General features: G+C 43.7%; 1 protein-coding gene across 2 annotated transcripts; it reads left to right on the top strand.

Moving 5' to 3' along the window:
• Positions 1-9852: 9852 nt before the first annotated feature.
• On the top strand, positions 9853-13497 carry LOC114000933. Of its 2 annotated transcripts, none has more exons than XM_039390742.1 (2): positions 9853-10877; positions 11061-13497. In XM_039390742.1, the coding sequence occupies exons 1-2, from the start codon at positions 9915-9917 to the stop codon at positions 13227-13229; spliced, it is 3132 nt and encodes a 1043-aa protein (XP_039246676.1). In that variant the 5' UTR covers positions 9853-9914; the 3' UTR covers positions 13230-13497. The 2 variants fall into 2 exon arrangements, with proteins under 2 accessions (XP_039246676.1, XP_039246677.1); XM_039390743.1 differs by having other exon boundaries at positions 9853-11060; positions 11250-13497.
• Positions 13498-14184: the final 687 nt, after the last annotated feature.

The raw sequence follows: 14184 nt of genomic DNA, 5'->3' as shown, positions 1-14184 counted from the left end.
TTCCTTCAGTTCAGCTCATTCAGCCTTAAGCAGAGGGTTTAGGTGTTAGGTCTAAATGACTTATTTACACAAAAGGAAAATGTGTGGGTCAGGTTCAACAAGAGGCATTAGAATATGCAGTACAAGACTACCACAAGATTGAATGATTTCAAATATTACCATATTTTCTGGGAAGAAAATAAACACCACCCAAGAGAAAAAGTGGTCAGAAATCAGAGACGTGTCTGACCTGAGTTGTACATACCACAGTGTTGTTGCTCAGGTCGACATTCCCACTGAATCACTGGCCAGAACAACACGGCTGCTGAATTCAGTTGCTGCACTGCGAACCCAAATGTTAAATACTGGGAACTCAAACAATAACCTTTCTAATGCTCTGAGTTAGTTTTATTCCCACACAACTTTCCTATCTCCCCTTTCACTTTATTATTTAAGGATCTATTACCATGGGTTTGTACAGCAATTTAATCATACAAGGCCTGATCTTGTGTGGTGCTGAATACCTTCAGCTAGCACCACACTTCACTGGAGGAATGTTTTGTCTTTGGCTACATTTTCAGCCTGGCTGTTCCCCCTGTCTTTTCCACACAGTGGTGCTACATGATCCATTTAAAGGGCACCGTCACTGTTGTTTGTATTCCTGATACACAGAATTTTTAAAGTAAATGATTTTGTAAAGTAACTATTTTAAGAGTTAATTAAGCATGTCTCTAAGTTTAAAAGCAAAGAGTGTTTCCACAGACTTCAAGGGAACTATTCGTATGTTTAACATTGTTAATTAAATTAAATTCCAGCCAAAATGAGCTGTTTATTTTACTCCTTGTTTATGTCATTCAGGTCCCAAGAACATGGCTAGCACTACAGATTCACAAAACTGTAAAAGGAGCCTGTGACATTCAGTATGTCACACAGACCCTATACAGCAAAATAAACATCACTGAATCCATTAAAACAAATCATCATCTTATAGTAATAAGGCACTTCACAAGGGCTTTCCAAAACACTCCACAAGGCAGATCTATTAAATTATGCACAGCCACAACTACATGTAATATAGATCGAGGTTTGTTGGGTGAGGGCACCTAGGGCACCTATCCATCCCAATCCTGCCAGTCAGATGCCAATATCTGTAATGGATGCCCAGAACAGTGCAAAGGCATTCCAGGTACTGCAGCCATTGCATTGGCTTTATACAGGGCCCAGCTCAGATGCCTATACACAAATGCATACAGTACAGAGAACAAACAAGAGGGACTAGAGACATGCGCACACCCGCGTGGGTATAATATCATTGGCACCTCAGGAACACGGTGAGATGGCTCCTGTGACTGGAGCATTGGAATGGAAGATTTTAGGTTTTTTTGAAAAGGTAGATGAGGAGACAGTGTAGGCATCTATGTCAGTGACCATCTGGAGAGTGTGGAAGTCTGCCTGGGGAAAGATGAAGACCTAGCCCAGAGGTTGGGAAGTGAAGATTAAGGGGAGGGCAGGGACTGGGGATGTCAGAGTGGGGGCCTGCCACAGGCCATTTGACCAGGAGGATGGTGTGGATGAAGCTCTCCCCAGGCAGATGGGAGCAGCCTCACCTTGCAAGGCCTGTTCCTCATGGGGGATTTGGAACATCCCATTATCTGTTGGAGGGACAACATGGCAGGGCACAGACAATCCCGGGGGTTCCTTGAAAGGGTGAATGACACTTTCCTTACATAAATGATTGAAGAGCCAACAAGGACCTTGAGAAGCAATGCTGGACCTTGTGCTCACCAACAGGGAGGAGCTGGTGGGAAATGTAGTGCTTCAAGGCAGCCTTGGTTGCAGTGACCATGAGATGTCATACAAGAGAACAACTTCCTAAGGTCTTACCAAAAGTTTTAAAATTATTAGCTGAGCACGAACATGAAATACTATGAATGTGAAGAGTGTTTGCACCTGGTTCTTATCTCCCCCTAAGAACATGAAGAACCAAAAATAATCATTATTCAGATCATTACTGGGAGATTGTCTGTATTTTTGTGTGTTCTGGACTCAGGTACAGGGAATTGTCAAGCTACCTTTTTAATAATCTATTTTGTTCTTCTAGCCTGTTTGAAATAGCAAATGCCCTTATGGGTAGCATAGCAGTGTTTAATCAGTAACTAATTACAATGTCTGAAATTTGAAAAGAAAATAATAAGAAAAATCTTCCAAATGAATTTCTGAAGTGGTCATTAATTTTCCTGGCTACAGTTATGAAAACAAAATTTACCAAAGCCACTGATAAAATACAGCTCAGCAAAGAATCAGATTTTCTATGAATATTTGTAATAAGTGATTGATGGTTTATATTATTGCCTTACATAGTAGTTAAATTTTTTTAAAAAATAAACCTTACTAGGAAACAATATAGAATATTTCTCTCCAGTGAGAAGAAGTTAAGAATTTTCAGATGAAAGTGGTTTGTATGTGGAGTGAGTAGATCATGCCAACATGACTTAAATGTTTGTAACTTGGATTCCACACAAATTTAGTTCAGTTCAGTTCAAAAACTATAGGAAAAACTCAGTTAGATTGAACTTTAGCCTTCAAAACAGCAGGTAACCATAGTACAGCTCTACATTATAGTGGCCTGAGTTCAAATGGGGGGAGATTGACACCCAAAGATTCACACTCTTAGGAGAAATTTGTTTTGGTTTTGCATAGATATTCAACATTTCCATCATAAGGAGAAAATATTTTAACTTAATGAAGACCTAGTCCTCCTATATTTCTTCCATCCAGTCCTCCATTTACATATAAAGGCATGAAACATTTATTACAACTAGCCGAGAAGCTGGCCTAGTACACTTGTATGAGATGGGATAACCATAAAATTCTAGCTTTTCTTTTCATGAAAAATGTTTAAAATGTACCCAGACTAGGACCTGATGTTGGAACTCAACTGAAATGTGTTAAAAGAGAAAATCTTCTTCTAAGAATCATAGACCTCTGGTGTTGCAGACCATGCTCCAATGCAAACAGAACATCATTTTAGAGTAGTACACAGCTGAGTGGCATAACTTTAGCTATCAATCTTTTTAGCTTCACCTGTTAGGAATGTTTTCATCTGAATAACTTAGTCCAGTAGCTTTATTCTTTTCAATATACCATTAAGGACACAAAGGGCTATAAATTTAATGAGTATTACTGCTAAACTTGCCTTTCTTTGTTGAAGAAGTTTTAGAGAAAAATTACAATCATTTTTTTAAAAACTCCTTTATGCTGGGAAATATCCTTTTCTCGCAAGATGTAATTCTTAGGGTACTTTTTTCGTCTTTCTCAGTGATACCTGAGTTTATACAGATAAGCCAATCCCATTGAAGGTTAAATCTTGATTTGAATTAGACAGAATCATATGTACGCACTCATCCTCTGAAACGAAATACTTTTTTAAGAAAAAGAGGTGTCTTTATCTTTCTTTGAACATTGGATTGATGAGAGCACTCAGGCTGGTAAGGAGAGCATGGTTAGGAGACAGCTGTTGAACTGGCAAAACCAAACCAGTGAAACAAGTTTATAAAGTTTTGTAGCTCAGTGCCATTTCCTTGGATCATGACAGTAACATAAAATAACTCTGTTCTCTTTAGGAAGAAAACAAAAACTTGGAGATGCAATGCACTTTTGGAAAAGCAGCTTTGTGCTGGGCCTGGTCAAATTGTTGTCTGGGCTAATGGTGTAACATTTGTCGAGATGAAGTTGGAAACTGGGAAGAAAATCTCTTAATCACTTCTATATATTTTACACTGACCTGGAAATGGATTTCTTTTGGTTTCGATATTCTACATTAATCTTCCAACCTGAAATAAAAGTTTCCAAATACATATATATTGCAAAACCAACTGGCTAATCCCTCCATGAGTGAAGCCAAGTCAAATGTTGCTCGAGCAAAGACAAAACCCTGGAGGTTTAGTCTGTGTTTGGATTCATGGTCTGATCCAAAGCTAATCATAGCCACAGGAAGCAGCACTGCTGTGTTGCTCCATTCTTCAATCTGCTCAATGCTCCTGATCACTTTGTCATCCAACACTTCCCTTGCTGGAAGAAAGTGGACAGAAGTTTGGACACTGGGACAATCACCACCATTTTTCCTGGAGAAAAGGAGGTTCCTCCTTCAGGAAGAGCAATGGTTTAAGGAAAGCTTCACAAAGCAAGGTTTTAGCATAGGTGTTGTGAATTGCTGGCTGAAAGAGCTCCTCTCCTGAAGGCATGCTGACCCTGAGAAAGCAGCTTCTAGCATTAGTATGGAAGGTAAATGCTGCCCATGAATACCCATATTTGCCTTTGCAATGCTTTTTAACACTGGCAGGAATGTTTCAAGGAAACTCTTTTTCACCTGTGAGTTGACAGCATTTCAGCAGCAGTGAGTAGGAAAAAGGAGAAAAAGAAGAAAGGCTAAACTTAGTGTCACTGGCACTTCTTGGTTTCTTTTTCAGAGTTTTATGACTGTCACTGGCAACAATGGGAACAAACTCAGCAGAAGAAAGGACTGTCTAATCTGCCCTGAGCAGTAGCATTTGAATTCCTGTGTAAAACCTCTGAGATTTTAGTAAGAATTAAGCCTTCTCCAAAAGGCATAAGGTTGTGAAAATTCTTGACACTTTTGTCCACAGTTAAACAAACTGCATAATCACAAGACAAGACAGAAATTTGGGGGATACATTTTATACTATGTAGACAAGAAATAAGATGTATTTTTTCCTGCTGAATGAGGTACACCTACATTTGTGCCCCTTGCTTTCTATAGACTGTACATTTCAACTTTTGCTATCGAGAAATTTAAAAAGCTCAAGAACTCTTTTAAGTGGCACTTCTGCATTGTACTGTGCAATTAATAAATTATAATCTATTACCACAGAACAGCCTAGACGTCATATGGAACTGAGGTCCCCATGCACATATGTCACGAATTGTAGAATCTCTGATCTGAGTATGACTTGTGAATTATTTGTAAGATCCCTTATGATGCTCAAGCGTATATTTTATGTAACATCTCATGGACATGTAAACCTGTATACTAATGACATTTAAAAGGCAAACCCTGTTTTAGTCATATATGAAGGTTTCAAGGATTTGTGCTGCGATGGTAGGGAACATAAGGCGGGGCTTCCATCCAGGTGGAAAATTTGCACAGCTGGTCAAAAAGAAAGTTGGTTTCACAAAGGTAAAGACATTTCCTGCTGTCAAAGCTAAACATTGATCCAGCAAGGTGCTCAATTACAGGTTTAACAATCTTGAGTAAACTCACTGGTCCTCAGGAGTGTTGCTGGGCTGAAATGAAAAGTTAAGAGAGTTTTAAAATCGTATTTCCTTTGTTTATACACTAGCAAATAATAATTATAAAATCACACTATATTAATTTCAAAGTAGATTTCTTCCTACAAACATTCAACATAAAGCCCTGTATACCTGTACAATGGCAGTCAGGTATCTCAAAAAATTACTCAGAAGACACAGAATAACATACAAGAGAAAACTGCGAAAGAGACTGGGATTTGCAGGCCTTAAAAGAAAGCAAGGTAATAAATGAAATGCTCCTTACCAACTACTCATAACTGAGGCTACTCAGCAGCTATTTTTCCTGGAGGAGAACCAAACACTGCTCAGCACTCAAAGCTAGTTTGAACCCAAATTGCACCTTTCAAACCCCATCTTTTCTTCCGTAGGTCACTTCAAAAATAGTGTGATGAGCCTGATTTACAGCACACATCTCCAGAACTTTTGCCAGCCTCAGCATCTTCAGATACTTTCAGATTAATTATTTTGACATCAACTATTTCATACAGTAACTCAAAGCTTCCCTTGAGATCACCTCTATTGGATCCATGTATACCAGGTGTATTTCTGCAAGAAATTGCTGTTGAAATTAGTTTCACTGCCAATCCCTCATCTTTCAGGACCCTTTACTTAAACTTCAGTTCACTTCTGAACTGAAGGTGAGAAACACATATATGAATGCAAATGGTGAGTTTTGCCAGTTCTATTAACCTGATCCAATCTTCGTGAGGAAATTGCTTTGTGATCTCATAGCAATAGATTAATTACTGCTGCTTTTGAGAGAAAATGCTATGTGGAATTGCAAAACTTACATGTCGATCTACAAAATAGTTTGAAATAACAGTATCAGTCTAGGGGTTTATATATATATATATTTCTATCTGATTTTTTTTACAAAGTCAGGTTCCACCCAAGTGGGTCTTTTTTTCAGATATATCGAAAATCATCCTGAAACAATAAATCATTTTCTCCCAAAAGGTTTCAATTATGATCAGCAGTGTAGAACAAAGTAGTGGCTCAAGGCTGCTGAAAAGTATGCTGGTTCTTAAAAAGCCCATCAAGTTTTAAATCACTGCTGTAAATAATTTTGGTTGCACTCATCTCCTATTTCAGACCACTCTACTCTCACTTTCCTAGTAAACAGGCAATGCAGGAAGCCTGCTCAAACTGATCTTTTTCTTTGCAAACTATTATACCATACTTCAAAACCTCAGGAAGGTGATTTCAAAACTTTTCAGCTGTTCAGGAACCCAGACTAACCCGCTGAAATCTACTGACCTCACATATGGAAAATAACCAAGTAGGAACTAGTGTGTATATCCTCTTTGAACTTCCTCTTACACATTTCAGGCATAAGAAAAAGACTGAAAAGGAAAACCTTTCCTTCCTATAAACATTAAGCTTTACAATACCATTCGCTTTCCGTTCTCAAATTAAACCGGAGCTCACATTTTGTTATGGTCTTGAGTTGTCTGCAATAAAAACACCTTCCCCCTTCCAAAATATAGAAATCAAGGCATAACAAGGATCGTAATGTTTGAGGTTGTTTTAAACCACTTAGGAAGTCTGCAGAAACTGTACTCCCACAACTACTTTGCATTGAGAGGAGAATAGGTTCACGAAAGGAACAAGAAATCTTTGTTTTGGGTTGTTTAAGATGTAGAACAAAGGAAACTCTTTGGCAACAAACAAGCCTTAACAGACCTTAGAAACAACGAGAGTCAAAAAAAAAACAAACAAACAAAAAACAACCAAAAAAACCACAACCTTCTCTTACAGGATATGAAAGAAACAAATTTCACAGCATTCCTCAAGCTTCCTATGTTTTTTTTCCCAGGCACTACCTGACGTGTTCCCAAAGTCACAGAGGACTCCATCCTAAAAGATGCGTGCATTCAAACCCCTGCCCACTCCACCGTATCTCTTAGGAAGTGTTCAGAGAATTGCACACTCATTTCCAAAGTTCAGCTTCCTGGATATTTGTGTCCTGCTAACTCTCAGCAGACAGTTTTTCTTTCGTAAGTGCACAGCTTTCTCTTCTTAAGTGCGATATCTTTGGCTGAACGCATCCTTTTCCAAACAGACTTTTTTTCCTGAAAGATCAAGCTTTCATTTGTTGTTTTTCTTTCATTAACTTAGAGACCAGTTGAGTGTCCTGATATTTCTCTTCATCATATTTCCATTGTTTTGTAAAAGACTTCTGCTGCTCTCTTGTCTCTGAGGTTGGTCCTACATGACTGAAATGTGTGGGAGTCTTTCTATTGAGATGCATGGAGGCAGAAAGAGATCCTCAAAGCAAGGTAAGCTGGTCAAAGCCCAGTTCGGTCTCATTTCTGACCAAATAATGCATTTACTCTTCATATTATCTGATTTTGTTTACAGCATACACTCTGATTTCTAGTAAAGATATAGTAGTCAAATGTAACACAACAGAAAAAATAGAACATGTATAAACTTTTCAAAGTTATCTTTTTCTATCAGTTAAACGCACAGTAGAGAATTTCATAAAACTCTTCTTGACTTCCATCTCCAGAACAGTATTTCAAGCAAGTGAAGAAACCTGACATTCACATTTGAAGTGTTTTTGAACTGACAGAAAGCTTTCATCCATAAATTCATCCACCATAATGCAAAATTCATCACTACCTTACCTTTACCTTCTCTCTCTTTCTATACGGATAAAAAAATATGTTATGAATAGATGAAACTGAGGTGATAAATGTGCTGGAGCATGGAGGGAGCCATTTCCCTTACGACACTTCCACATGAGCCAGCACAAATGTATGTGCTCAGTTTGTCAGGTGACTGGAAGTGTTAGCAGACCCAAGAAAAAGCTGGCATTCTTCTTGACCTCCTCACCTTCTCTGCAACAAAAAGTCTTCCTTTCAGCCTATGGTTCAAAAGGCAAATTAGTGTTTTTTCACTAAGATCTGGAGAGGAAGCCCCAAGACTCAAGGCCTAGTTTGCATCCAATCCTCATGCAAGTCCCTTTTTCCGTGCATAATGATACATAATTAAATATTTATTTATATGTCTCTTTTGCGAGGTCTGTGGCACTGATGGAGTCATGAGATGAATCCATCAGATAAAAAGGAAATCTTGTGTACTACTGTCATGAGAGCTGTTGTCATGGTTTAGGAATGGTACTCCCCAGTTTAGTATCCCCACTGAAACTCCAAACCACACTGCCACTCGCTTGCTCCCCCTGTCCCTCTCCGTGCTTTCCATAGGGGGCTGAAGAGTAGAATTGGAGGCACAAAAGGTGAAGATTGTGGGTTGAGATAAGAACAATTTACTGGAAACAGCAATGAGATAAGAAAACAAATAGTAACAGCAACAATGCTAATGACAGAGAGTACAAGAAATGAAAACATCACTACTCACTGCAGAAATCCCAGACAATAGAAAATGCCCAAGTGCTCCCTTCAGCTCAGAACCCAAGCCAGATGGAACAGTTTCTTCTTGGAAGAGACTCCTTTCCTCCAGCCAGGGAATGATGTAAGGTGTTATAAATATCCTCTGGGTCCTGACCATTACCCTCCTGGCTAGTGCAAAAATTAACCCTGTCCTGACCAGAACAGCTTGATGCAAAGTACAGGATAATGTCTTGAATTTACAAGACAATGAGTGAAGGGAATGCAAGAGGAATGACACCACAGCTGCCAGTTCTGTCTCCTGTACTATCAAAACGTCATGAGGAGTCTCCATGAAAAACCCAGGCTATGACAGAACTGGCAATGGTGGACTGATAACATATTTTGGCTCTTTGTACTTTGGGTGAAATGAAGCCATAAAACATTTTGACACATAAGACATGACTTAGAAAGGCTGCATCAGGTAGTGGAATCAGCTTTCTCAGGATGAAAAGGCAGCATCTGAGAGTCTTTGTAACTCTCAACCCAAGACAAAGAAAAAGCATGGACAAAATGCATTACTCAGAAAGCCATACAGCTGTGCACATATGTGTATTTTTTCCACAACGGATACTGTTTACTTGCAAATTTCAGCAACTGCATAGCATTTTAGGGTCATCCAATCATATTATCACGTATCAGACAGTAACTACACTTGGTAGTCTGGTTGTCATCTAGCTGGTGGGTTTGTATGCTCTCACATAATAATTTGCACTGGCTGCTGTAAGACACTTGTTAATAACCACAGAATCACAGAATCAATTAGGTTGGAAAAGACCTCTGACCCTAAAAGCCAACAAGACCCTAAAAACTACAGTCTATGAACTAACTTCTCGAACTCAGATGTCCTGCACTGTCCAGACCTACAAACAAATGGCAAAGATCTTGGGATCAACTTTCCCCGAGTCTGTGGTGGCTACAACCCTGAGCCTAGGCTCTCAGGTAGGTAAAGCAACCGACTGGCTTCACGCTTTTCCCTTCCCTTGTGATATGGAGCAGGCAACGGCAGTCCACAGGACCCAGCCAGCATGACAGGGGGGTGCCATGCCATGGTGCCTCACACTGCTCAGAGGCCATTGTGACATGGGCCCCTGCCCTGACTGTGGGAATGTTTAAGGAACAGAGAGCCTTGGAGGTACCCAGTCCTAAGGAAATACCTCCCTCAGGACTCAGCAGCTCGCCAGGGCAACCCTGGCAGGTCAGAGGCAGAGGATGCCAAAGGCAAATACGGACAAGGAGCAGCTGACAGCACACATGAAACAGGCACATGGCAGGGCTTCATCAGCTTCCCTGGGCAGGGATGCAGATGCGTGGAGAGGCCACTGGGAGCAAACAGCACAGCAGGACACAGCAAGGCCGTCGGTGTGCATTGAATACAACCTCGGCAGTATGTCAGGGGGGCACAAGAAGAAGGGGACTGTTGTAAAGCAGATCATTGTGTCCTTCAAGAGGAAGCCTCCAGAGGAACTGTGCAGGAACTGCCTGACCCACACCACGTGCAGACAGGCTCCACTTCGGAGAGCCAGCCTGCCACAGCAGCAGGATGACCTGGAGGACAGGGAGATCCAGCAGCCAGAGAATGAGGGACAGTGTTTCTCCCGGAGGCAGTCAGGGGGACTCTATGGCAGACCTGGGCAGGTGGGTGCCAAGGATGGAATGAGACAGCCTAAGACAGGACGCGACAGGTCCATGAGCTTTCCATGGACCACACGACAGCAGCCACAAGTTGTATATGTGAACTTCACGAAGGGCACCATGAGCAAGCAGGAGGCATTGGAGTGTCTGGAAGCCCATACTGCCACCAGTGAGCCAGTGGCTTTGGCCGAGGAGGAAGAGCGGGAAGAGGGTGTTGGTAAAAAGCTGTCCCAGGAGGAGAGGTGGGAAGATTCAATCAGCAGACAACTGGACCTGAAACTAAGCATGAGTGAAGCAACAGCAGCAGAAACACCTGCAGGACATACCTACAGATCTCCTTCCCTCACAGTCATTGATGCCCTGGCTCACGAGAGGCGGACGTCCTTCCAGAAGGCACCAAGGGCTCTGCACAGGGCCTCCACTGCCACAGAGAGCAGGAGAAGCAGCAGGAGCAGTCTCTCTCCAGAAGAGCAGGAGAAGCAGCACGCAAGAGACTGCACACCGGCTCTGCTGGACACAGCCCAGTACATTACGGGTGAGGTCGTACACAAGGCTGTAACTGTGATCCAGGAACCCAGTGAGCAGACAGAAGAGCAACAGGACCTGGAAGACAGCATGGATGTGTCATTGGTCACACCAGCAGGGGCAGAAGACCAGACACCTGCCCCCAACAGCTCCACAAACAATGGTTTACTGGACACAGCCCAGTACATTACGGATGGGGTCGTACACAAGGCTGTAACTGTGATCCAGGAACCCAGTGAGCAGACAGAAGAGCAACAGGACCTGGAAGACAGCATGGATGTGTCATTGGTCACACCAGCAGGGGCAGAAGACCAGACACCTGCCCCCGACAGCCCCACAGATGATGCCCCAGCTCTGCTGGACACAGCCCAGTACATTACAGGTGAGGTCGTACACAAGGCTGTAACTGTGATCCAGGAACCCAGTGAGCAGACAGAAGAGCAACAGGATGTGAAAGACAGCATGGATGTGTCATTGGCCACACTAGCAGGGGTAGAAGACCAGACACCTGCCCCCGACAACCCCACAGATGATGCCCCAGCTCTGCTGGACACAGCCCAGTACATTACAGGTGAGGTCGTACACAAGGCTGTAACTGTGATCCAGGAATCCAGTGAGCAGACAGAAGAGCAACAGGACCTGGAAGACAGTGCGGATGTGTCATTGGCCACATCAACAGGGGCAGAAGACCAGACACCTGCCCCCGACAGCTCCACAGGCAATGGTCTACTGGACACAGCCCAGTACATCAAGGGTGGGGTTGTGCGCAAGGCTGTAACTGTGATCCAGGAACCCAGTGAGCAGACGGAAGAGCAACAAGACCTGGAAGACAGTGCGGATGTGTCATTGGCCACATCAACAGGGGCAGAAGACCAGACACCTGCCCCCGACAGCTCCACAAACAATGGTTTACTGGACACAGCCCAGTACATCAAGGGTGGGGTTGTGCGCAAGGCTGTAACTGTGATCCAGGAACCCAGTGAGCAGACAGAAGTGCAACAGGACCTGGAAGACAGCATGGATGTGTCATTGGCCACACCAGCAGGGGCAGAAGACCAGACACCTGCCCCCGACAGCCCCACAGACGATGCTCTGCTGGACACAGCCCAGTACATCAAGGGTGGGGTTGTGCGCAAGGCTGTAATTGTGACCCAGGGACCTGAGGAGCAGACAGAAGAGCAACAGGACCTGGATCAAAATATGGATGAGGTGACAAAAGCCACAACAGAAGAGACAGAAAGCCCAGCAGACACCCCGCACAGCCCCACAGAGGATGCCCCTGTTCTGCTGGACACAGACGAGTACAACAGGACAAAGGTCCTGGGCAAGGGTGTAATTGCGATCCAGGGAACCAAGCAACAGCCAGAAGAACTGAGGGACCTGGAACAAAGTACAGATGAGGTGACAAGAGCAACAGCCACAGCAGCAGGGGCAGAGATACCCAGGCACATACCCCACACAGTCCCACACAGCCCCACAGACGATGCCCCTGTTCTGCTGGACACAGCTCAGTACATCAGGACTGAGGTCGTCCGCAAGGCTGTAATTATGACCCAGGCACCTGTTCTGCAGCTGGAAGAACAGTGGAACCGGGAAGGAAGCATGGATGAGGTAATGGCAGCAACAGCCACAACAGCAGAAGTGACAGAAAGTCCAGTATATGCTCCGAACTGCCCCACACCTGATGCTTCAACTCTGCTGGACACATTCCAGTACATCAGGAATGAAGTCCAGGGCAAGGCTACGCTGTTAGTCCGGAGTCCTGAACAGCAGCCGGAAGAACAGCAGGACCTGGAACAAGGCGTGGATGAGGTGGTGAGAGCAACAGCCACAGCAGCAGGAGCAGAGAGCCCAGCACATGCCCTGCACAGCCCCACAGACAATGCCCCCATTCTGCTGAACACAGACGAGTACAACAGGACAGAGGTCCTGGGCAAGGGTGTAATTGTGATCCAGGGAACCAACCAACAGCCAGAAGAACTGAAGGACCTGAAACAAAGCACAGGAGAGGTGATGAGAGCAACAGCCACAGCAGCAGAGGCAGAGGTTCTGGCACATACCCTGCACAGCCCCACAGGCAATGCTCCAGCTCTGCTGGACACAGCCCAGGACATCAGGGGTAAGGTCATGGGCAAGGCTGCTCTAAACAGTTCTCTAAAGAGTTCCAAACAGCGGCCGAAAGTACAGCAGAACCTGGAAAAAGGTACAGATAACATGCTGAAAGCAACAGCCACAGCAGCACAGACTGCTCCAACAGCCAGAAGAACAGCAGGACCAGAAAAGAAGTATGGACGAGGTACCGGCAGGACCAACCTCCTCAGCAGGACCAGAGAGCCCAGCAAACGCCCCCCAAAGCCCCACAGCTGAAGCTCCGACTCTGCTGGACACAACCCACTACATCAGGAGTGGGGTCCTGGGCAAGGCCGCTCTTGCAGCCCTGGGACCTGTCCAGCAGACAGAAAAACAGTGGGACTGGTAAGGAAGCATGGGTGAAGGAACAGCATCAGGAACAGCTGCATCCAGCTGCCCCAAGGACTTGGCACTACCAGCATATCCTTGTCCATGGCTTCAGGGGACCCACCTATGATTTGATGCGGACACATTTTGAGGCTAATGAAATGTGATGATTTTCCAACAGTGCTTCCCTGTTTCATTTTGCCCTCTCTCTGTACCTCCTTGTATTTACAGGTCCCCAGGGCTGTTGGCAAGAGGTCTTAGTGCTCCTAATGTTCAACTCCTTTCAAAGCAAGTTGTTACAGTTTAAATCCTATAGTTCAAAATTTCCTCCTTCCATGGATTTGGGAGGAAACAAAGGAGACATTCCCACTGTTAGCTCTGAGATCCTGCAGTACACGACAGGGTTGTAGCCATCTGACAAATTGCCCTCCCTGCTACATGAACCTGTCTGCATATGAATCTTTTATCTCTCACTTCTTGGCAAGGAAAACCCAGAAACCTTTAAATAAAGTCTGATTTGATATTGACAGCTCCTTTTGAGAGTAACAGTAGGGAGTGGGAGCACAAGACCTTTGCTGCTCAGCCATAATGACTTTATTTATTTCTGGACAGTGACTGACAGTAACTGTCCATTACCATCATCATCATGGCTGGGCTTCACAAACGAAGATTTGGGAAGGGCTCTACCCATGTTTCTTACAAGTGTGTTGGTGGCTAAAAAGGCCAGTATGAGATAGACATGTCTGGTTGCAAAAGGCACAGCAGAAGGACTCCTTAGGTGGTATATTCTGCAAGGCATGGTTCTTTCTGCGTTGTCTTTTCTTCTTAAGAGTGATCCTGTGTGCTTTCTCAAAAGCATCTGCAG

Source organism: Pipra filicauda, unplaced genomic scaffold, assembly GCF_003945595.2.
Source record: "Pipra filicauda isolate LSUMZ 115617 unplaced genomic scaffold, ASM394559v2 scaffold86_size2582843_pilon, whole genome shotgun sequence".
Lineage (NCBI taxonomy): Eukaryota > Metazoa > Chordata > Aves > Passeriformes > Pipridae > Pipra > Pipra filicauda.
Note: the sequence above shows the minus strand (reverse complement) of the source record. Positions and strands in the feature narration are given on the sequence as shown.